At 34.6% G+C, this 25,158-nt stretch overlaps 1 protein-coding gene across 4 annotated transcripts in view; it reads left to right on the forward strand.

Annotated features, from left to right (window-relative positions):
- Window positions 1-25,158, forward strand: part of NBEA (neurobeachin) — a 448,312-nt gene that overhangs the window by 254,865 nt on the left and 168,289 nt on the right. For all 4 annotated transcript variants that reach the window (XM_062487643.1, XM_062487641.1, XM_062487644.1 and 1 more), the window contains one exon: window positions 14,481-14,605. In XM_062487643.1, coding sequence (XP_062343627.1) covers window positions 14,481-14,605 — 125 coding nt within the window. The remainder of the gene's footprint in view (window positions 1-14,480; window positions 14,606-25,158) is intronic.

Consider the following 25,158-nt stretch of genomic DNA (forward strand, 5'->3'; position numbering starts at 1 on the left):
CCACCCTCCTTCCTGCAACTGTAATGTGCCAACCAGGTTGTAGCTTTTTTTTTGCCAAAAGAAAGCCAGGTGGGAATGACTAAACCTTCTTCATTGATTCAATTTTTTTCAAAAGGGGAAAAACATAAAGAATTGGAACAATGTTGTAAGAGATGAGCCTGTGTCTGAGCCAGATTGTAATTCTGTAGTTGTAGCCCTTTCATTCCCCATTCAAATTAATGCTTCACTAGTTTAAAATGAGCTATCATTGTCAGAAAAGGCTGACAGTGTTCCATTCCACATAACTTTGGTGATTCATGGGGGAGGCATGCTCTGTCCACCACAGCTTTTCTTGTATGATTATATTTCCTCTCAGATAGAATCAGCTATAGGGGTCTAGACACAAATATTATTGGTGTGTATGTTTGAGAGAGAAACACTTCGTTGGCAAAGCCTGTAAAAAATCATTTTGATTTGCTGTCACAGGCTTTGAGAGTATTCCTAGGCCACGGCAAGCATAATGTTATATAGTGAATGGCATTCCCATGCCTTTCTATGTTGGCATCTAGGGTGTACATGTAATTCACAGTAATGAATGGTGGTTCATTTAAGTTTTAGATACAGAATGTGCAAATTAAAAAGTACATTGCTAGCAAATATTACTTAAAAATAAGGGAGAGTGGACACGATTCTCCTCTCATGCATACACCTTGAGTATTCTTGGTCAAAAAATTAATCTAGCAAGTAAGACTTCTCAAAGCAAAGATAGATTCCTTTTTGTCTTCCTACAAATTTCCATGTAATCCTAATGCCTGCTGGTCCTGTAGAAGTATTAAGACTGTATTGCACTAATTTATTTTTTTAATGTTGGTATGCTGTCAGTATTCTCGTATAAAGAAAAGGTAGAACACAGATTTTATTTTTTTTTTCAAAATTTTTTTGATCTCACAGATGAAAAGCCTTTACTATCAGAAAGAGCAATGATCTGATTTCATTGCTTTCTTCCTGCTTAATTTCAAAGGGCTGCTGCAGGCAGGACGTGTTCAGTTGTGGCTAAACAGTTTTTATAAGCATTTATAAACATTTGTAAAGAAAACACTAATTTTTATAAATAAAAGAGCTATTAGAAGGGTGAGTCAGTACTGGAGTTCATGTTTCCTCAAATGTGGTATTTTTTAATGCACTTCTTTTCTACTATGTTGGCCATGCTGAGGCCTGTGCAGATATTTATGTTATCGGCAAAGAAGGTTTTGTTGTACAAGGGCCAATGCTCCTGCTCTTGGTTAAAGGCTGGCTAGAAAGCACCAAGAGTTTATAAAGTAAATAAATTTTGGCAAGTGATATGGTCACTGCCTTTTTTGCTGCTTACTAGATCACTACAGTCAGGGACACACCAGAGTTGTTGTTAATGGTGTTTTTTTATTATTAATCTGTTGAGCTATACAGCTTTTTTGGGTTCCTCTTAGGAATTAATTTGTAACCCAGTAGTAAGTGGGGTAGAGGGAAAAGTAGAGTATTTTTATAGCATTTTACATAGATGTCATGGTAGAGTGTCATTTTCCAAAGGTCCTGAAGCTAAATAAAGGAAATATTACATGTATTTCTCATGGGATAAGATACATTGAAGCAGAACCTTATTTGCTCTGAACAGAAACACATTTTTGTGTGTGCCTTTTTATCCCCCCAAAACCACACAAGAAACTTTAGACAGATGGAATGTTAAACTAGAAAGAGGCGTTGGTCCATAATTCAGCTTTATTTCTCCATGGGAGGATATTGCTTTTAGAATAATAGTAGATCTGATATATTTTGTACCTTAGTTTGTATGTGCAATTTGGACCCGCATTGCTAACAGCAGAATATCTACAGAAAGACAAGGATACTTCAAGTCAATGATAATAAGAGCATGACTAAAGCAAATTAATTTAGATGGTTTGGAAAAAGAAAGACTCATGGAAGGTTGTATTCTAGAATTATCCATCAACAGAACAATATAGAGGAAAGAACAGAACTATTTTGTCTTCTGCTGATAGGATGAGGAGCTTTTTGCTAGTTCACTAATACATTAGAAAAAAAAAGCATAGCACTTGAGCCATGCAGAGTACAGACCTGTCATGTGTATTAACCAACCTGGTCACAGATTGCTTTGGCTTCTTAAATAAAGTTTTATATACTAGGAAAAAGCTATTCTAGAACTGTACAAGACTTATGAATTTAATTTAAAGTCCTTTAAGACAAGAGATGAGAATAAACTCTACATTTATTTTCTGTAAAAAAGATTAATAATCTTTTCGAGTGATTTAGCAGCTCTTCACACTGGTGTCAATTCAATCAATTTCTTACTAGGCATCTTGGAATCTTGTCACTGTTTGTCTTTTGTGTTTGGTAGTTTGCGTCTTAAAAAAGAGAAGGAAAAATGTTAACAAAACCTCAACTGAAGTCCTATTTTAATGTAATAAACAGCAATATTGATATATCTTTGCCAATCACTTTTCAATCTGTGGTATAGAAAAGTGCATTGATATTCTACCATCAGCCTGGTATGAAATATTTTTTCAGATTTTGGTGATATTAAACCCCTAGAATAGGTTCCGAAACATGTCTAATTTTAAATATGTTGTTGACTTTAATGGGATTTTGTACAGGCGTATACTTAACAGACTCATAATTCTTTTTATAATTGTGTCTAAAAAATGGTATTTCTCCCATAATTTTTTTATACACTACCCCAGAGATTCAGTCTCTCTGAAATAGTAGTCTTGATATTTTATTTTGAATTATACATAATAAAGAGTACTCTGGTAAGTGTTAACATTAAGTGTCTAATTGTTGCACTTTTTCAGTTGCTTTAATAATATAGTCTGGTTTTTGAGTGTCAGACTTTTTTTTATTGCTTGAATTCATATAGCTTTTGTTTCCTGAATTTCTGTTATTTATGTTCATTATTTGGTATCAGTTCAAATAAGGCATTTGCAATCTGAATCTGGGGGTTTTGAATGCTGACCCTCTGGTTCTCTGTTTCCATTTTATAGGAATAAAATTATAAGCCCATTCTTCAAAAGTGGAGTTTTCAATATTTTTTTATTAATTTATGCAGAGAAGATTATTTCTGTAGCTTTTGCCTATTTTATGTTTCAGGATTCCCTTTATCAGGTTGATCAGATGATGAAAAGATACCTCCATGATACTTTTACTTGTAGTAATATAAGGCTGGGACAAGTCAATTGACCCCATTCTCCATTTCTCTCATTTAACAGGACCCATATAGTCTATCATTCTACATTTTCTGAGTCCTGTCTCAGAAAAGAGAGCCCTGTCTCTCCTCTCCTCTCCTCTCCTCTCCTCTCCTCTCCTCTCCTCTCCTCTCCTCTCCTCTCCTCTCCTCTCCTCTCCTCTCCTCTCCTCTCCTCTCCTCTCCTCTCCTCTCCTCGTCCTCTCCTCGTCCTCTCCTCGTCCTCTCCTCGTCCTCTCCTCGTCCTCTCCTCGTCCTCTCCTCGTCCTATCCTATCCCCCAACTTTTCCCAAGGTGAAACTAGTTCTCTCCATTGCCTGCAGAATGGGTCTGGGTTGGTTAGTTGCATGTCAATAATGTTGACATCTAAAGTTAGATAAAAGAAACTCGGTTATCATTTGGCATAATTTGACAACCTTAATCTTCCAGTAAATTACAACTGTTAATTGCTGATATTAACTTCCCAGTATTTGAGCTGTGTGTCGCAGATTGCAAGAAAGGAAAACAGATTCAGTGAGGTCACAAGCAATTTGGTTCCTGTAGAAAAAGCAGTTTTCAAAGATAAGGTGATGGTCAACTTCCCAGCATCTTCAAACATAATGTCTATTGAGCTACACAGGGGAGATCTGGAGCAGCTAAATTAATTGAGAAGTTAAAAAAGAATGAATGTGGTGAAGAACAAAGAGAGTAAACTATATTTTTTCCCAAGTTGGCCATTAGAATTTGGGTAATTTCTGAGGGTGAAATTACCTGTGCCGTGGTTCTTAAGTCATATGTGATTTTTCAGCTCTTCAAAATCCACTCTTTCCAAGGACATGTGTCACTGGAGTTTTGGCACAAAATATTCATAATTATCCAGATTTACAGCTCAGAGAAAGTAAACCAAAAATGCCACCACCAAATTACCTTCAAACCCAGGTATAGACTGCATCCAATTCCATTTTGTCCCACTTTCATTTTGTCTTTTCTCAACTCACAGTTTATATTTCACAGTTGTGTGAAGTTTTCAGTTTTTGCTTTCTTGGATCAGGAAATTTGGCTGCCCATGCTCTGAAGGGAGAGCAGCATATCCTTCTGTTCCCACATATAATTCCTCCCCCCATCAATTGTCTAATTCAGTACTGAATTGGTAAGCTTTCCTTTCTGCTGTAATAATAGATGGGTTTGAACTCCTTTCTCATTTTCCATCTTCCATACAAACTGCTGTCACAAAGTCTCAAAAAAACCCCCTCCAAACCAACAACCTGCAGTGAGCATGTTAAGTATAAAATCTGCTTAATTAGCAAAATTAAGGATTGTAATTCCTCATGGTGATTCTACACAGAAAAGTGGAGGAGGGTTGTATACATGTATTAAGCTGCTGATGATTATTTTTCTTTAACTGTAGTATTCATTTAAGAACATACACCAAAATACAATTCTGAGTTTGTAAAGCATATTCCTGTAGGGAGTCATACTTACTGTACAACAGCAACTGAACAGTAAATGTGGGTGAAAAATGCAGAAGATACACATGGTCATGTCACAGATTTGTGCTAGAAAGGAAAAAAACATCCATTATCTCCTGATTGTCACACAGAATCGTGTAACAGGTTAAGTAGGTAAAAGGAAGGAAAACATTAAAAACTATATCCAGAGTAATAGGTTGCCAAATATTTTGTTTGTGAAAATTCTTTAGAGTATATCCTACTTGTTTTTCAGAACCCTCAAAAATAGCAATTTATTTCAAGACTGAAAACAAAGAAGTTATGATTTGGTGTCGTCTTTTTTTTTTTTTTTTTTTTTTTTTTTTTTTTTTTTTTTTGCAATGTCATGCCTGCTTCTTCTCGTATAATATTTTCATGGCCAAAAATAAATCATTAGATCATGCTGATGTATTTTGGGATGTTTTATAGAAGGCTGTTTCTATACTTCTGAAGAACCTTTTGACTGTCAAAACAAAAGTATAAATAGAAAAGTTTTTATTGACTTGCCAAGCTGGCTTTTTAGATTTCACAAAAATTCCCAGGAACAAAAAAGATCAAAGTTAAGATTGCTTCAATATTTATTTCACAGTATTATAAACATGGTCTCTATTAAAAATTCTATAGCATTAATACCATGCCCCTTGGCAAATGTTTATGTCATCAATACAAGCTATATTTAGTGATAGGAATAATTGTTTATGCACCAGACAAGGCATATCCACTGATTGGGCTGTCATGTTTTTGCTTCAGTTCCTAAGAACAACATTAAGTTGATGCTAGATATGTGCTTTTTCTTAACTTATGCTGTCCTTCTAGATGATAGGGGAAATAATAAATCCATGCTAAAAAACTTGCAGGAGACATAAAACTTCAGGCTTCATATAAATTTTTAAATTCAAATATAAAATAAATACGTATAAATTTTGAATTCAAATTGTTCCAATTACCAAGCTTGAATTTTGCAAAAATAATTATTCTTTTAAAATAGTGTTATTTGACTTGCATTTTAATAAACAGCTCTGCATGATGGAAATTGAAACAATTGCCTAGGTAAAACTTTATTATTTATTTATTAGATTTTGATTACTGTTGCTGTTTGTTGTTAGGCCTCAAGGAAGCTAATTATTTCATCTCAATGCCAGTTTAATAAGTTAGTTGTCTTTAAACAGTTGCAGCTTGAATAATCTATAATGATCTGAAACAGTAATTCATTATGGGTTTTTAAGAAATAGTGTAAATATATGTATATATAAAAAACAGAGCTGTGTCTCTTAGTTTAAGAATAATGCTTTTAAAATAAAATATTTTCTCTTTTTTTCTGATTAAAAGCTTTGAGAGACTAATTTCTGTTCCTGGATTTGAAAACCTTCACGCTGTGACTTACAAACAGGAGTAACTAATGAGATAACAAGTCCTAGCTGTCTATCTCAACCATGCTGTTTCTGTTCAAAGTGCAGCTCTAGATTTTTTGACAAGTCGTTGCTGGTTTGTCTTGAAACTGGGCTGTAATTTGTATGCTCAGTAGGTTCTTCAGTAGTTCCTTCACAGAGATTCAGGCACCTTAATCTGTGCATCTGGAATGGAGCAGAGAGCTGGGACAGCATCCTCATCTGCAGTCACATATGTTATCTCTCCTCACAGTGTTTGACCTTTAAGTAAGCCAATGAGGCACCGAAGTTTTCCAGAGCTTCAGCAAGCTCTTTTACTTTGGATGCCCACTTGGAAATCTGGGGACTGTTTTCCATTTGTCCAAGCACACTAATCCTAACTGTACAAAATTTTAGCTGCTATTTAACTCTTCTACAATTGCAGACAAGTCATAAAGGCTCAGAATTTTTTTGATAAGCTAGGACCCTGCTGTCCTTAGATGAGTGTTTAATATGATACATAAAATCTTGAAATACAGAGAAACTTATTTTTCTTATAAAAAAGTCACTGCTCCATTAGAACATTTGCAAAATGTCAGGACTTCTGCATTGTGCTGATCTAGGCTGCATGGGGGTGATACTAAAAACAACCTCCAGCTTTGTTTGCTGGAGTTTCTTAGTGCAGTGATATTATAGTCATTCAGAATTCAGTGGGAAAAGAGATCATTGTGTTTTAGGGTTTTGCTCGGTTTCTCTCCAGAACAGGTACAAAAAACAACCAAAGGAATCCATCTGTATTCCTTACACTCAGAACAAAATATCCTATCATCTATGTAAGTAGCACAGTTAGTGCTCATGCAGAGGGCAAAGGAGGAAGGGTGTCTCTGTGAGAGTTGAATAAATTGTTCTCTCAGTCTTCCCTTTTCAGTGCTACAGATGAACCAAACAAATAATACTAAAAGACCCCAGATAAGGGAGGGTTGTTTTAGGGGTGAGTTGAGATTTGGGTTTTTTAAAATTAATTTCTGTGAAAAAGGAGTCAGAATATTTAATGTTTGAAGCTCAGAGGATAAACTACAATTGGAAAAAAAAGATCCCAAGCTTTATTCTGTAAATATCTTAGATATCATAAGTATCTTAAATATCATAAGAACTGTATCTATTAAAATTAACATTGAAAAACAGCATCTTTATAGTAAAATAATAGTTGTCCTAGAACTTTTTTATTTAATTTGTTAAATCAGCATTTTATTCTGTTAAATTAAGAAAAATAAGTTATTTTCCGAGCTGTTTATCTGATTTCTTATGGATTACAGCTGTAAAAATCACACAGTACTTTCCAGACAATTTTGTCAAAAAGTTGTATTATTTCATGAGGTCTCCTGTTTTTGTCGTCAGAGGTTACCCACTTTTATTTTTCTTTTAGTTTGACAGATGATGTGCTTAACAAGCAAAATATTTTTGCCAACAGTAGGTAATATGCTTGTAAAAACTGTGGAAGAATTAAATGGAAATTTCATTTTGAAACCCATTTAAATTAGAAAACATTATTTTGATCAAATCGTCTGGGAAAAAAGTTATGATGGTGTAAAAAAAATACCTGACTTTTTTCTTTCTTGTTTTTCTAAATTAATAAAAGTCTTCAAATGTTTTTATTTTCACGATGCCTAGAGGCATCAATGCCTATTGTATTTCCTAAAAGCAGGAGTGTATGTTAATGTCATGATGCCTATTTCAGATGTGATGTTATAACAAGCTTACTAGTCAAAACATATTTTTTTTTGCTTGAAATTCAATGATCATTTGCTAGATTAAGTTTTATGTCAATTAAATTTTGAGCTCTTTCTACATTTTGAATAAGAAAATTATCATGCACACTTATCATGGAACATATTTTACTTAATTTTAGCCACCTACAGCACGCTCCTAATCTAAGCCATTCTGTCAGTCTCTTTCTTGCAGCCAGTTAAGAAAGACAGAGATGACCTCTAATTCATTCCATCTTGGAGTTTGTTATGCTGTGGCTCCATGGCAGTACTTGTGAAATCGTACTTAAGTACCCATTGTGCTGAGACAGCATGACATAAAAAAAATATGCATTAAAAATAAAAATGTCCTAAACTACTCTAAGAAGGTTTTCCAAGGTATCTTCCAAAAGGAAATTTTACCCAAATTTTCCTTTATCTAAAATGATAAAATGGCTTTTTTGGGTTTTGGGTGTTTTACTTCCTCTTTGAAGTGGCAGTAACCACATTCTGAAACAGTACTAAGGTTCCAAACCAGAAATCTGAGTTAAACCAGAGTATTGTTCCAACCACTTTCTATTCCTTTTTTTATTTTTTTCAAATATTGTATTTTATGTCTTAATTCTAACCCTAAATTCTATTTCACTTGAGTGTTTCTAAGTTTACAATTTATTACCTCTAGATTCTGGTACAATTGCATTCAGTTGTTACTCATATTTTATTACTAAAAAGGCCTTAGTGATTCTGGTGAGTCAAACACTGACAATTTATGTATCTGCTTTGTAAGTTGCTTCAGTTCTTCATTCAATTCAATTCACCAAAAAAGAACCAAGTATATAACTTTAGGAAGTTGTATTGTTTCATTTAGCTGTACTACATGAAGTGTCCTACTATTGCCCATTGGTACTTGGATAGATTTGCCAAACTTCTCTCTCCCTATTTTAAATTTATATTTCATATTAAATCAATTCCATAATTTAAAAAATGCTACTTATCTTGGGTTTTACTTTGTAGACATTTGAGTTATTGCCATTTCCATTGCTATTTTTAAGAGGTATTTTTCTCTCTATTTTTTCCCTATTTATAGCTTTATGCATGGTTAGTTTTATTTCCCAACAACTGCTGCTTCTTGGTAGAAGTTTACTACTATTTAATAATATGGCAGCCATTACAGAGTGAGCAACTCATTCTGAAGAACTAAGCTTTATAAAAAGTCTAGGAAGTCTAGGACATTAGTCCTTGTTTGTTTGTGTATTCATTATGATTTTTTTTCCCCTCAGGCTCTATGCAATACACTAAAATCCATAATTCTGGGATTTTACTGCCTTAGAAGTTTGTGGTTTAAGTAGTGCCATAGCTAAAATTAATATCTGTATTGTCACAGCCTCCCTTTCACATCTACTGACATCTCATCTATCTGAAGCTTAATTCAAATTGAGAGATTTCTGTTTTCAGCTTTTGATGTGCCCTCAGCTTTCTCACCAAAATTAAGACACAGAAGTTTTAGGAGTTGGAAATCTTCATTAAGAGTGTGTATTAAATACTCCTTTTTCTGATGCCTTAAGAAGAAAATAAAAGCCGCATAAATCACTCCCTCCTTTCTGAAAAGGGTGTTACCCTTTAAAACAGTTCTTAGAAAATTCTTCTCCATCAATTTGGTGGATCTTTGATCATTAGTCGTCTTCTGATAGTTTTTTCTCTCTTTCATTTGTAGCAAATTCTCTGTTGTCTCAGCTTTGTCCTTCATTATTAATGCAAGACCATTAGTAATATGATCATAGGAGAGAAACAAACTGTAGGCAGTTCTTTCTGTTTTTCAAAGGTGACTCTTCTGCTCCAGTTCTGATGATGAGTAGTAGTGTTTGCTATTAGAGTTTCTCTGTGCTCTATTTCATCCTTATTTCAAAGACCAAATGGAAGCCATTCTCCTCTTTTATCATATTTTCCAATTTTCATGACATTTGGTGTTTATCAGATTTATTACATATTTATTATACATCATATGTGTTAATATTTCCAGGGTTTCATATTATTTAGACTTACTGTATCTATTGCTACACCACTTCTGAACCTTATTTGCTCCTTTGTTGTTGCAGAAGACTTCTGCTACTTGGATCTTCTGGCAAATAGGTTTATATTTTGGCTTTAACCATTACAAATATTGCATAAATATTTTTGTATTTTTTGTATTTCAAGTTTTCTTTTACATACCTTTTCTTAAAATGCTATTCATTTTCTGTTCTTTATATTACATTAGGGGAATGCTTTATGCTTTCCCAATATACTTTTTTCCCCCTCATTTCTCAAAACACAGTCATAATTCCACACTGTGAACAGAATAATCTTTGTTTTTCAAAATATGTCACATAAAAGCAACCAGGACTAATTCTTGAAATTACAGATCTTCAATTCCTTGCCTTTTCTAGTATTTTCCCAGTATTGCAAAGACTATGGATTCTCTGATATCTTTCCAATTCTGTGACCCACCTCTTTTTCAAAACAACTTTTCCCCCTTCCCCCATGTCTGCAGGCTTGTTCCTCTTCATTAATGTATTCGAACTTAATCTCTTCCATCTGGCAGCCCATCCTTTGGGTTGCAGTCTGAGATCTTTTATGGACATGTACTGCTAGTCTCCACTGTTCATTTTTGCCACTAGTTGCTGTAGCTGTAGGTGACAGGGAGCAAACTGCACCTTGTACATGAACAGGGACTGGGTTTCACAGCCATGCAGCTGTTGTCACACAGGACGGACAAAGACTTACAGTTTTAGGACAGCTGCTATTCATAAGTCCAAGAAAAAAACCTTCCCATGTCTTCATGGCAGCTGTGGCCATAGGAGTTTACAGAAAATCTTTTCAAAAGTTGTCTTTTAAATGTTCAAGCTATGGAGATGTAAAAATGCAGCAAGGACTTTGCTGTGCAGGCTGACTTGACATTCCCCTTAATAGTTTTGCTGGCAGAGCACACCACAGTTTCTCCTCTGAGAGGATAATTGAGCTACCTGAAACACTTTAGTCTGTCTCAATAATCTTTGTCCCCGTATACATGGAAGGTGTGTGTGCTATGGCAGTAAAGAATATTATGCAGAATGCTGGGCAGATCTGAATTTTAGAGCAAACTGCATTTCAAAGCTGTTTGCACTAATTTATCGAAGTCCATCTTGGCTACCCAGGGCAGCATAATACCAGCTTGCCCTTCCATTCCATGCTGGGCAAGAAAATGTATTTGGAGCAGGAGAACATACAGGTCAAGCTGTCAAGTGGGTACCAATGATGACAATGGTAGTGAAACAAAATTTCTAATCCTCCAGTATGTAGTACAATGGGACTTGTTCCATTAAAACATGTATTTTGTCTGTATTAACTATATGAAATACTGCACGTCTGAAATTTGGGATTAAGTTAGAACACCATACCATTCCAAATATTTTTTTCATTCTTAATAACCTTGTAGTATTACTAGTTTCATGCCAGTTCTCATTATGATGAGAAAGGTTTATACTGGAGTATACTGTAGTTTGTAAGGAAATTGTCTTCATGCGGAATTCTTTGGGTCATATGTTTTTGGGTACATTTTAAATAGCTTGAAGAGATATAGACATATTTCTTTATCTTTTCATAAAAGTCTTTAGAAGTAGCTCATAAATGGTGCTATAAACTTTTGGTTCTTAAAAAAATTCATTACATTGTACTTAATATGCACTTCTTCATTCAAGCAAGCCTGATTCAAAATGTCACTTGACTGGTATAAGATATGGAGGAATGAGAAATTACATGTAATCTAGCTGGCTGTGGAAATAAGGATTATTAATAATATACATTATAAGGAAAAGTAAAGCTTATTGAAATGTACTTGTCACAGAAATAAATTACTAAAATTACTTGATTTAGTCAAGTCACTTCTGAAAGAAATGCATTGTAGCAGAAAGAGATGTGGGCAATTTTCAGACATGCTCTTTCAAGGACTGGCTTGTGCCTGGTACAGCATTAGAACATATAGTTCTGCTTCTTTTATAACCATCATTTAGAACTACCTAACAGCTACCTAAATTCCTTAAAAATTTTAAAGCCTGAGTAATATCCACAGGATTAGAATATAAGCATTTCTGCAGTACTGTCATCTATGGACTAGACAATTTAACGCTGATTCAGTCCATAATGCTGGACTTCTACAGCAGGTTAAATTCTTAATTTTAGGCTGGAACTGGTGCCACAGTCTTCTACTTACTAGTATCTAACCTAGAGATGTAATAATAGAACATTTAAGGAAAATCACACAATTTTTTGTTAATCAAGTGATGAAACTCGATCATTCATTCAGAACTTGCTGTAATTAAGAGATCCATCTTTTTTTGAAGTGTCTGCTTTCTAACAGGAGGGTAGGAAAAGTATCTTGTCTTTTTGTTAATGATGTTGCTCAAAGAGTCAAAAATAAATCTTCAATCAACTAGTTCAGATTCAGAAACCTTTTCTTTAGGGTTGAGATACCAGCTTCAGTACCTGAAGCATGTAGTAACTTTGTGGGATAGACTTCTGTAGAAAACTGTAAGAAGAAACTTCACTTCTGTTTTTATAAGTAATCTAATTTCTGATTAGAAATAGTGTTTCTGTTCTTTTTTCTCAAAATTTTAATTTTGCACCGTTGTTACATATTTCAAGCTTCAATCCCTGGTGAACTTGTTATGTTTTTTTGGATCTGCAAAATAGACTTTATCCGCTGACAGTTTCATCACTTTGTTAGTTAACACATCATTAAAAGTTACTTTAAAATCTGGTTTACTTTGAGAACATACAGTAATCTTCAGACTAATTAAACAAAATAATGAATTACCAGATTAAACACAGAACAAATTAAAAATGTATTTTTAAAATATTTGATTATTTCTTAATTTCATGAGGTTTTTTTATTCTTACAGAGATCATTCTTATCAACATGAGGGGTTTTTTTTAATTGCTGCCAATACACATAATTTCAGATATCTACTTTTTTAAAAGGATTTCATTAATATTTTTACTTCTGTCATATCATGACTCACTCTGAAATGGAATTAAAAAGGGAAGCTTTCTTGCCTTTCAAAAAACAACTTAAATTGCCTCCTACTGCTTGTAAATAAGTAAAATAGCTGTTCTGCAAGGCAGCAATAAAAGTAGGGCATTCACATAGACTCAAGAAGCATATAGTGAAAATGCCATTCAGAATGCAGAAAACACCAGCATTGACTAAAAATTATGGTATGTTGAAAATTTGTTAATGGCTAGAAGGAAGGATGCTAGATCCACTCCCTGTGGTGCCCTGCCCTCCAGAACTGATCTAAGTCTCATGTCAGCAGTTAGTAAAGTTGGACAATAACCAATGAAAGCATTAAAAAAAGTGCTTAAGTGGACTATAAAGAATGAAAATGTTTGTCCTACATTATCATATTTCTAGTTTTCCTCTGGAAATGGCTACCAGAACATAGCTTCTCAAAATGAAGGCAATATACAAAGCAATGTCTGAAGTAATAACTAGAAAAATCCAGTAAAGATGTAGCCCATAGTAATGAGTTGTAAATTTTTTCACTTTTTTTTTTTTCCATTTTTTCTTTCTTTGTCTTTGGTCAGACACATCCAGGGCATTACAGATAAATTGAAAATGACTGGTTTAAAGCAATGGTTCCCTAGTTAGGGTCTGCAAGGTCAGGGCCTGCAGAATGATTTTAAGTGTATAGTGTGTTCAATTATTAATTTGATTATAAGGATGCATCCCCAAACATTTTGCATTCTTCCTAGTGATCCAAAAAGATTTTAAAATGTTGTCTTAGAATTCTGCTTTGCCCACATAACTTTAAAAAAAAAAAAAACAACATGTGGACAATTTGTGTTCATAAGATCAAGAAGTTGTCTGAAAGTGGACCTGGTCAGTTCTTTAGAGCTGAATATCTGAATACCAGATGATTATATATGTGTACTTTTTGGCTTTAAGGTGGAATAACAATGGCTTATATAATTCTACGGGAGTTTAATATTCTTTTGAATGCAAAAAGGCAATGTAACACTAAGATGGCCGTGGTTGTTAATGGCTTGTATTAGCTGGGAGCTATAAAATCATCCTAGTACTCTGTTAGTGCTGGAATAATAATTTACCAAGACAATTACCACATGGTGGAACTTTTTTGCTGCTCTAATTCAGTGTTATTAATAATGAATAAAATTGCAATTTTCTCAGGTTGCTAGGGGCAGTGGGGAATTATTTCAATGAATATTTCAGCACATTAGTTTAATCATAGTTCCACAAAATTCAAGTGGGCAATATTTTATACTTTTAAGTTCAGTCTGCTAAGGGACCATAGTCATTAAATTGCAAACTATTTGCACTGAGGTCCATTCTATGATTTACAAGCCTTGTTAAAAACACTGTAAAAGAAAGCAAGCTGTGCCATTAATACTTGTAATTTGATGCTGCATTTGTTAATGGGTTCAGTGTGATTAATGTTTTTAGCAGCAGGCAGAACATTTTGAGACAGGCAGTGCTGGGGTTTATAATACATAAATGCACGTAAAGAAACGCTAGAATATTGTAAGTTTTAGTAATACATGTTTTTACAAGATTGTATTCCAGAAATGGGAAAGCAGCAGTGAAATTATACTGTAATGTATGTAAATACAGTTCAAGCTGTGGTAGGTGCTGATGTGTGTGTTCTTTATTTTCCAGCCAACTGCATGACTTCTGGCGCTTGGATTACTGGGAAGATGATTTGCGCCGACGGAGGAGATTTGTTCGCAATGCTTTTGGGTCTACTCATGCTGATGCTCTTCTAAAAGCCGCTGTGGAATATGGTCAGTATTAACTCAGCTTAAAAATACAGCTCATGATGCTTTCTTGATGTCCATGAGTGCCTGAGAATCATGTCCCTTCTTTCTCAAGGACAGCACTGAGATTTCCTAGGACAACATATTCTTAGAAAAGGAATTCTTTCAATTCTTGCACTTTAATGAACCAGAAGACTTGAGCTTGTGAGCTGTTAAGTTCCCTGATCCCCAAGGGTTTCACATTATACCTCTCTAGTATTCCCAGATGCTAATTTTGAGATGCTGGTAAAAACCACTGAACTTGTCTCTCTGGAGTGACAGAATGAAATAGGTCATCAAACTAATGTGTCTTAATAGTTCCATTGGAGACATTTTGTGAATGAGGAATTTAAAAATACCAGAAATTTTATTCTGGCATGCAGATTTCAGCCACAAGCATTTTTTCTGCAAATCATGAAATGCATTAGTACTTGTTAACAGTAATATTTTTTAAGGACGAGTTGTTATTTCAATAGTGAACTGAATACATAGAAGCTTCAGTTTTAGAAACTGAAGAATTGGGTAATGTTTGATTTTCATGGAGATGTAGCTGGAGTTTAACAGAGGAATGAGGACATGCTTACAAATTCCGCTATAACACATAAAAGTTTCATATGTTTGTGACTTCTGTACAGCCAGACTGAACCTGAATACTCCAAAAATCTAAAGTGATTTTATTTCTGGGGCTTAAGCTGGGATACCTCTCTAGCATATCAAATACTGGAATTTTTAAATTAATATCATGATGTTTTTTTCTTTGTTTTTTTTTGTTTGTTTGTTTTAGTGCTGAAAAGAAAATACCATGATTCTTTAGCATTTAGGAGTCAAAAATTGAAGTAATCATTCACAAAGCAAGTTGAACCTTTCATCTGATGTTTAGCCAAATGCTAAGGTTGCCAAAAGTTCTGAGTATGATAGATATAAAGCTAACTTTGTATGGCCTACACTTTTCACCAGCTTTGCAGTTCTTGAGGCAGATAGCTGGGATCCAAACAAGATTAGACATATGAATTAATAATATCTGTGTGTGCAGTTATACTAGCAAGTGAAACTTAATCCTTACTTAAAGGTGAAAGCTATCACGTGCAGGACTTCAAGTCATAAACTTTCCTTAAGCTGGGTTAAAGAAGACATTTCCCCCCATTTGTATATAGTATTTCATATTTGACAAAGGGTTATTTTCTCCATGTTCTTCCAAAACATCAGGATAGAGATTTTATGAGAATCAAATGCAAAATTGTGCTAATTGCTGTGTCGATTTTGTAAGGCAAATAATCACTAAAACCTTGGGCTTTGTATGTATATAACACCTGTTAGTGTATTCACCATACAGGGAAATTAAAACTCAGGTTCGTGCACAGATGGTGCACATCAAACTCAGTGGTTGCATAAAAATTAACAATAGACTGAAATTTTCAGAATTTAAAAAATAATTCTGGCTTTTCATCTATATATATATATATATATAAACATGGAATTTGAAACCAGCATGCATTCAAATATTCATGGATTTTCTCTAGATGTATTTACTTTCCAGAGACTTAAGCCTTTGGATTTTAATACTGAAACTTTTAGCTGACCTTTCTCTGTAAGAAAACATCCTTAACACTGATGTTATTTTTATGCCTCTTGGTGTTACTAATGAGTTGAATAATTTATGAGGTTGTCATGTGAAAAGGATTTGGTGCAGTTTGATGTACTTCTAGCCTCTGGTGCTGGAATGTGATTAATAAAGAGCTAGAGGCAGATTTTTTCCATAGGGCTTAACTTTCATTGTAGGTTTTTTTTGTTGTTTTTTTTTTAATTGGCTTTGTTTTGATGATTTTGTTTGAAACAGTTTGATGGTAAAATAGCCCTAGCTTCCAAAACTGAGCATGACATCACAGTACAGAAACAATATAAAGCATTTAAAAAAAAAAAAAAAAGACTCAGACTGCATAGTTTTCCAGTACCAGGTTTTATATCCTGACCTCAGATACTTTGTTTTTGAGAAATAAAGTATTAATCAAAGCAGAATTTGTTGGGCTTTTGTTTCAATTTTTATCTTGGCTGATACCTCTAGTACAAGTAAAGTTGTCTTGAGCATCAGTAAAATAGTGGGAACATTTACAAGTTTTTGTCATCTACATTGACTGTCCATTATAATTTAGGATTCTGTGCATAAATATTGCAAGGAGGAATGTTTAGTCAAAGCCTAAGTCAGAAAGCTCCTCAGTGTCTGCGATCAAAGGCATCAACTTAAATAGGTCTGATCAGGCACTGCAGAAGAGGGCAGCCAGTTTCAGCTAAGCAAAAATCACAGAGCAAAGATGACAAAATTAATCAGTCATTTCTTTGGCAGTAAATAATAAGATATGCTGAGGATTGCAGATGAGTGAATTATCAGATTCCTTGGAGATGTGCCTGCTTAACACCTGATTTATCTGAGCTTGTGCAGCCATCAAGATATGACCTTGACAGATAAAAAAGTGCTTTACAGCAACTCTAGTATTAAATCATACTTGATGTTGGATGTATGGATACTGTAATTGTATTATATTTGCAGTCATTAAGGAAGGAGTCTTGGAAATGAAAACTGTATCTATGATCTATATGTTTGATTTAGAGAAGTAAAATAAATGTTAAATTCTACCTTGAAGACCTAAAAAGAGAAATGCTAATTTTAGATGATAGTGACTTCTTCCTGTAGGAAACATTCAGTGTTGTCCTACTAGGAAACAATATTTTCTAAAAAAACTTCTGTCACAATGAAGTTTCTATTTAACTACAGTCTGTTAGTCAGCTCTTGTATGCATGTTTGGATTTCCATTTTCCATAAAATACACATACATATAGGTATGTGAGTGTGCATATGTATACATATATGTTCAAAGTACCTGACAAGTAAAAAAACATTGCAATGAAAAACTATAATATATTTCTATTCCTATATGGAACTGTGTGAAAAACTATAGCAGATTCCTATGGCTCTACACTTAGCTGTCCCTTGAGACTCTGCATCTCAGTCATAGCAGTATTTACAGGAGACTGACTAGAGTACTTTTCTTTTTGGATTAGTCTCCTCCATTTCTAAGATTTTAATATTAGGCATTAGATTTATTTGTTAAAATTACTTTCATACCCAGATTTAAAATGCAAGCATAATTATTTCAGCATGGTATCTGCTGTATCCTTTTGTTTTAGTTAAATTCTTACTTAAATCAGTATAGATTTATTTCCCTCTTTTGTGTAGCTGAAGGGATGCTGCTTTCTGCAGTCTCAAAGTGCAAGCTATAATGAAGTTTGAATTACCTGGAACTTTTAGTAATTTTAATTTTATAATGTCAATAACTTAGAATTATTATTAAGTTATTACTTTTATTTATTATTTTATTAAGTTATTAATTATTACTAAGTTATTCTAAACTTATTCTAAGTTTAGGTGAATTTCAGTGTAAATATGTAACTGAAAAGAAAGAAGAAAGAAAAGATTGTATAAATTATTATGCACCCTACTTTTCTTCCCCAAATTTTATTGTGATGGATATTTGAAATATGCAGCTATGACCCAATTCACAGGGATTCTGCACATGTGGTGAAAGAACTGTCTCTTCTAGTTAATCACCTTAACAGTTTACAGTCATTGGAGATTAGCATAGAAGAGACGCTCCTTGTACCACCCTGCCAGTGAGACAGAATACTGGTGCACAAAGGTCAACCTAAGACTAAAACAGTTCCTTTATTAATATTTGGTCCTTCAGCCTTTAAAGATCATGGTCCACAAACAGTTTGTACATAGAGGGAGTACAAGAAAGGATACATTTTCTAATCTACACTGAAGCAAATGAGCATTAACTTAGTGCCCACATCCTAAACATACATGTGTAAGCTGGTCAAATGTATCTAGGGTATGTGCTCAAGAATATTTAGCCTGTTAAGCTGATTAGCATGACTGATCCTAAATGCTTAGAATGAAAAAGGAAAGAAAAATAAAAAAAGAAAAATGCTTCATAATGTTTTGGTTTTGAAACAAAGCCACAGATACATGTGCAATATTGCCACATGTGGCTTTTGAACTTGCATGTGTGTTTGGATATCTAATTAGCAACTTTATTTCAAGAGCAGTTCTAGCCGAAGCAGACTGTGGCTCCTTCTGGGACTTGTTAGTGCTCTAAGTTTCACCAAATACTATGTTTACTCATCACTAGAAATACATTTTTATTATACAAATACAATTAAAAAGCACCAGGTTTGGAAATCTGGAGTGTTGAAATCTGAAATCTATTCTCATGACAGCAGATGAATTTTGATGGACCTTCAAAGAATGACATGAAGAATTCCTTCAGGCTGCTGAAGGACCAGGTTATTTAGCAAGCAAGAGCTGCCTTAGAAGCAAGGCCGTGTGCATTCCTGCTATGAAACAGAGGGTCTCAAGTCCATGGAAACTCAAACAAGGGACTGTCTTCTGAATGGGGCAGCTGGGTGTCCCTGAGACTTAACGGAAGATTCAATTATTTCAGGGTTCTCAATGTTAGAGGAATACTCCAAGTTGAAATTTTAGAAACTCTAGCTCTAGAGCAACCCCACAGTGCTGAGAGGTCCAAAGCTTTTGATTTCCACAGCTCCCGAGTTCCATCCCATGAGCTGCTGAGAAGGCTCCCTGCCTTCTGCAGGCAGTGTTAGAACAAGGTAGAGGGAGGAGAAACTGGTAAGAAGCTATGCACCAAATGTTGTTCTAGAAAGCTAAGCCAGTGTTTTAGAAACTTAAGTGACATTTTCAAGTAATAAGACATATGAAAAAATCAGAATGTCCCATGAACTGGAGATACTCCATTTCATCATCTCTGTTCAGAAACTTTGCTGTAAAATCAAGTGCTCTATTCTAGGAAATCTGAATGTGCACCTAAAAGCTAGTCTTTATTTCCATCCTGCATTTCAGGTTCTACACTTTCATATATTAATTTTTTATACTAATGACATTGCTAAAAGCATAAAGGTGTCTTTTGTTGGTGAAAATGCTACCATTTTTGCAACAAATTCAAGAATGTCTGTCAAAGAATAAACCATATCTATCTAAGAGTTAATTTAATTTTTCTCAACTTCATAAGGTTCTCAGACTTCATTATCCTTTACCTTAGCATTTTTGCTGTGCATATTGAAAATGCCTAGTGTACTTCCAGAACAGTTTCAACAACACTGGTTTCAGAAATAGCCATAAGAAAACCTGTATTTTTTCAGTAGCTGGTTCAAAACTGAAAGCAAGTTAAATCAACTGATAGTGATAGAGTTTTTCCAGCAAGCCAATTGAATGCATAAAACTCAGTTATTTTCCTAGGTGTATGAGCAGTGAGAGCATTACATGTGTATACCATGCAAGAGATTCAATATCAAATTATGGTTTTTTTATACAATATCTGTATGAACAGCTTTGTTGTCAGGGTTGAGTTTTATATATCTTTTTGTTGGTTTTTTTCACATTTTCTTTTACTTTTAAACTGATCTAGACATCTGTTGATTGCCAGTAACAGGATAAAAGGCAGTAGGAACAAAATATTTTTTGCTGTCATGGTGGTCAAACAATGGACAGGTTGTCCAGAGAAGCTGAGTGGTCTCCATCCTTGGAAATACTGGAAACCAAGAAGTATTTATACACGACTATGTGGCCCCCTTGAGTCTTCCCTCCTCAAGAGAAACAAAGATATCTACAGAATATCTGGATCAATTTAGTAGTAAAAGTAAGTGTAAGAGAATATCTGCATCTCTCTGGTACTGGGGAGACCAGAACTGGATGCAGAAATCCAAGTGTGACCTGACCAAGGCTCAGCAAAGGAGGATTAATTATTTTCCCCAACCTACTGGCAATATTTTGCCTGTTGCAACCCGGGATAACATTTCCTGTTGTTGTAAGGACACCTTGCTCAAGCTGGTGTCCCTTAGCACCCCCAGCTCCATTTTTTGCAGAGCTGCCTTCCAGCTGTGTCACTCCCAGCAGGTACTGGAGCCTGGGCTTGTTCCTCCCCTGATGCAGGACTTAGCACTTCTTGTTGAACTTCAGGAGGTTCCTGTCATCCCACTTCACCAGCCTGCTGAGGCCCCTCTGGCATACCAGTCACTCCTCCTTGTTTCTTGTCATGTGCAAACTTGCTGAGGGAATTCTCTGCCTCATCATTAATGAAGATGTGAACAGGTGTAAAATGCTTCTAATATCAATTTGCTCATGTTCAATATAATACCTATTATTACTGAAATTGAGTTTGTTGTGACTGCATAAGCCAGGACAATATTTTTTATTCTTTTTCCCCCCCTTTCAGTTAATACACTATCCTAAAAATTAGTCACACACACCCCTACAGTTTCATAAAATACATTGTTCTGGGGAAATACAGGGTGGCCTTTATCTAAGATAATTTCCCAAACTGATATTTATTTAAGTAATATCTTAAATAAGAGTAGGTAAGAGCAACTGAAGAATGAAAGCCCTTTTCTACAAAGAAACCTTGTTCTCTCCCCCCATTCATGCACACAGTTTTAGTCTGTAAGTAAAGATAAGACAACCATTACTTGTGAGCAGTTTTAAGAAATAGAATCGACTTTGTGGGCAGTAAAACATACATGTGGTCAGTAAACATGCTTGATGTTCAGTGGTAAGCATTTTAAGAATATGTATATAGTCATTAAATTAACCCATAACAAATCTTCCATGTTCCAAGTAAATCCTCCTTGCTAGTTAGCCTAAATGGGATCATGCTGCCATGTGAAACAAGAATGTAAACATTCCTGCTTCAGTTGAAGCACCTAAAATAATACTTATGTTACAAAACTTCCTTTCAGTATATGAACTAACTTCCACATTGATTGTGAAATCTCCAGTGTACTCTGAATGAGTTTGTATCTGAATTGTGTGCCTGAAGGAGCCACAAAAATCTTTTTTTTAAGCACAGCAATTTAAGATTTTCATCTGTAGCCTTGAAATTGTAGCCCAACAGTGCCATCCACTGCTTCACCAAATAAACTTCCAAATATTTCATCCTCACAGGATTTTAGGGAAAATATTACATGATAGTTTCATTCTTTTATTATTTTATATGGTAATTGCAAGGTACAGTTTTATCTAAGTCTAGGAAAAAGCTTACATTGAGTAGTAATTGAAGGATCTGCAAAGTAAAATCTTAATAGTGAGAATAATTAAATCTAAAGTACTAGATTTAACTTGGCTGTCTTTATAGCATTTCCCACCCCACTCCCCCAATCATAAATAGGTTCTCATTAAATATATACCATAAATGTATCTACCATTATGATGTTCCTTTTTTCTTAAAACACACTGTAATGTAATGAAGGGCACCTTCAAGATGTAAATGGTAAAAGAATTTGCTTAGGTAGAGTACTGAACACTGCTGTGTTGAATTGTACTGAGCACTCAGTGTCTGAGCTTCTGCTCTCTGACTAGGTCATGGAAATGAGTTGTAATTGCATCCTATCAGTACTGTGCAATCTCTAAATATCTTCTGCATGTTGTATGTTATTTCTAGCATAGGAATTTTTATGGCAGCTTCATAATAAGCTTTAAGTACAGATTCAATAAGCAGTAATTTTTTTCTAATTATTTCCTTAACTCTTGAATGTTAGAAGCTCTCTTGACTCTAATTCAAGTTTTTCACAGAGCTAAATAGGATATGAAAACTTTTCCCTCTAAACCTCTGTGCTGGGTTTCAAATGCCTTTCCTCTGAGATTTTGAGGTTATCCAGCATGACCTGGGTTTTAGCTGCTGTTACAGGTCTGAGCTAATAGATTTTACTGCAGAACTTTCTGGCTTTTTACCAGCCGTTAACATAACTACTTCTTTCTTCATCTGAAAGTGTATGACCCCAGAATGTTCTTGAAGTCATTAAATTGGCCTGCAAAACCATTCCTAATATCTAAAATTTGCAACCACTGTCATTATTAGAATTCTAGCTGCATTTTTCTCCCTTCCACAGTTAAATTTTCATGTATGAAGAGTACACAATATCTGTCTGTTCTGCCAAATGGAAGCGAATTATTTACCAAACCCAGTAAATTGCTATGATGAGAAATGTTTTCAAACCCATATGAACATTGTATTTTTTCTACTTATTTATTTCTATCTATTTTACAAAGAAATAGAAGTTCTTGACCCATGAATATGCAGTGAATCTCATAGAAACATTTCAGAAGAACATTTCTGTCAGTAAATATCTAATAACAGTTCTTCAGAGTCCTTCAGAGCTGGGTAAATGCCAGTCTTGGGACTCAGGTTTTAACATGTACTTTTCTAATTTTCTTTTTTCTGTGCTTTAAAACTCTGTGTTGAGGAGTAAACAGCACTTCAAAAATTTCCTTTGTCAATAGTTAAGAGCACAAAATACTCCTTTTCTAAATTTTCTCCACTCTTTTATTCTTAATGTCTTCACTGCAGGACTCCATTCTCCTCTTTGTATGTAAGTGGGAATATATATAATTTGTGTTTTCTGGAGACCTGGCAAGGACAGCCTGTGAAGCACATGGCTGTAACGGAGGGACATTATTTCAGCAGTGCTGCAACCCTTGCATAAGGATAATTTGGAGATCATGCTGTAGATCTAAAAAGACTTTACTGTCCCACTCTTTCTGATGGTGACTGAGAGATATAAAGGGCTTCTAGGCAGTGGGCTCAGGTTTCTGTGAGCCTCTGGGCTACTTGCAAGGCTTAAATCAACAGAAGAGGAGTGTAGAAATCTCTTCAGTATAGGTGATTCCTTGTCTTTCCCAAAGAAAAGGAAACTGGTATGTATAGATTTTGAAAAGAAAGGAATTAATTTTAGAGACAGTATATATTTCAAGATGCCTAAGTATTTTTACTCATCTTTTTTACATTGCACTACTTAACGTTTATCGCATAAAATCTATTTCTATTAAATCACATGAAAACACTTGTATACATTTTATGTATAGAGTAAGATTTGTACACAAGAAATGAAGATTTTGGTATATATGTAATGACTATTCCATATCCATACAAGTAGAGTGAATACTTCAATACCGCTTATTTTGTGGGTTTCATTATTTTATAGTGCTAATTTAGAAATACACACAAAAAGGGCCAGTGTAATGAAATAAACTGGATTTTCTTGTGAGTTTCAGTGTGGTGCAAGTTACAGGCAGGGATGATGATGCACTTTGTGAAAGACAACTAAATACATTTTATGGAAAAGTTCTCAAATACTGTACTAATCAGCATGATAAGGAAAACCCCTTAAAAATTCTATCAGCCAGCTTATTATGTATGTTTCCAGTTGTTTAAATTTATTTTTCATGTGACATGCATTACATAATGACATGATTTATCCTTACAGTGTGCCTAAAGAGTCCATCCCCTGGTGTGTTTGCATAACACCCTGAAAAACATCTGCAATAGATACACTTCCACAGCTGAAAGAACTATGCATAATACTCAAAAAGTCCTTTCTTGGTGTCCCTTTTACCAAATAGCACAAATCATTCAATCCTATTCCCTTAAAAAGCTGATCACATTGTTTAAATAGCATCTCAGCTCTCATCTAAATGGAAGATAATGTTGCTAGTGCTTGCAAATTTAACATAAGCATAGAAATTTTACAAGTATCCCTGCAGTTGCATGCAAAGTTTGTGCTCTCTTGTAATATTTGTGAAGCAGAATGAAAGGTGTCACAGACCCCACGTAGCAGCTTAATGGAAAGTGAAATAAAATACTGTTCCCCTTTTTTCTTTGCTGCTGACTGCTGCTAAGATTTCTATGGGTTAGCTCTTCTTAATACACATTCAGGCCTTCTACCTGGGATGGTGATTACTATTTACCCATTTCAATTATCTCACTGAGCTTCTGTAACGATAGCCCCTCAGAATCTGCTTTATCTCTCATGTCTTGTGTACAGTACTCTTTCACAGTACTCTTCATCTGCTGGTCTGCATGAAACAAAGATGTTCTATCACTGCAGATGGTTTTGCCTAAAAAAGTTTAAAAAATAATAATTAAAAAAAAATAAAAACAACATATAAACACAAAAAGTATAGAGTAAAATTCTGTTCCAAATCAAGAAAATAGCAAAGATTTGATTTTAATTGGATAAAAATTGCTGTCCCGATAGATAACTTTGATAGATAACTGCTATTGCTAGATAGTTTGTAGCTTGGAGGAGCTTATGTATTTACAACAGCCTGACCCAAACAGAAGGACTGTCTGGTGCTACTAGAGTGTAGTCCCTTAGCAGCTGTAAAATTTAAACACAAATATCTGTGTTAGAGCCACAGTGAAGCCTCACAAATGTGCGTATCCTGTGGGTGCTGCCCTTTGTCTGGTGTTGCTATAGGCTTTGATCTATGCTGAAATAGAAACAATTTTTCCCACCAGTTACTTTAGCTGCTGGGTGAAAATATGTAAACCATTTCTGAAAATGTGTGGTCTACATGAGGAAAAAATTGCATCTGGACGGATAAAAACGACAGTGCAGCACACTGAACCAGTGGGAATCTAGAAAGTAAATCTAGGTGTTCTAATGACATTTTTATATTGACAAATTTATTA

This window comes from Cinclus cinclus, chromosome 2, assembly GCF_963662255.1.
Source record: "Cinclus cinclus chromosome 2, bCinCin1.1, whole genome shotgun sequence".
In the NCBI taxonomy this organism is placed as follows: Eukaryota; Metazoa; Chordata; class Aves; order Passeriformes; family Cinclidae; genus Cinclus; species Cinclus cinclus.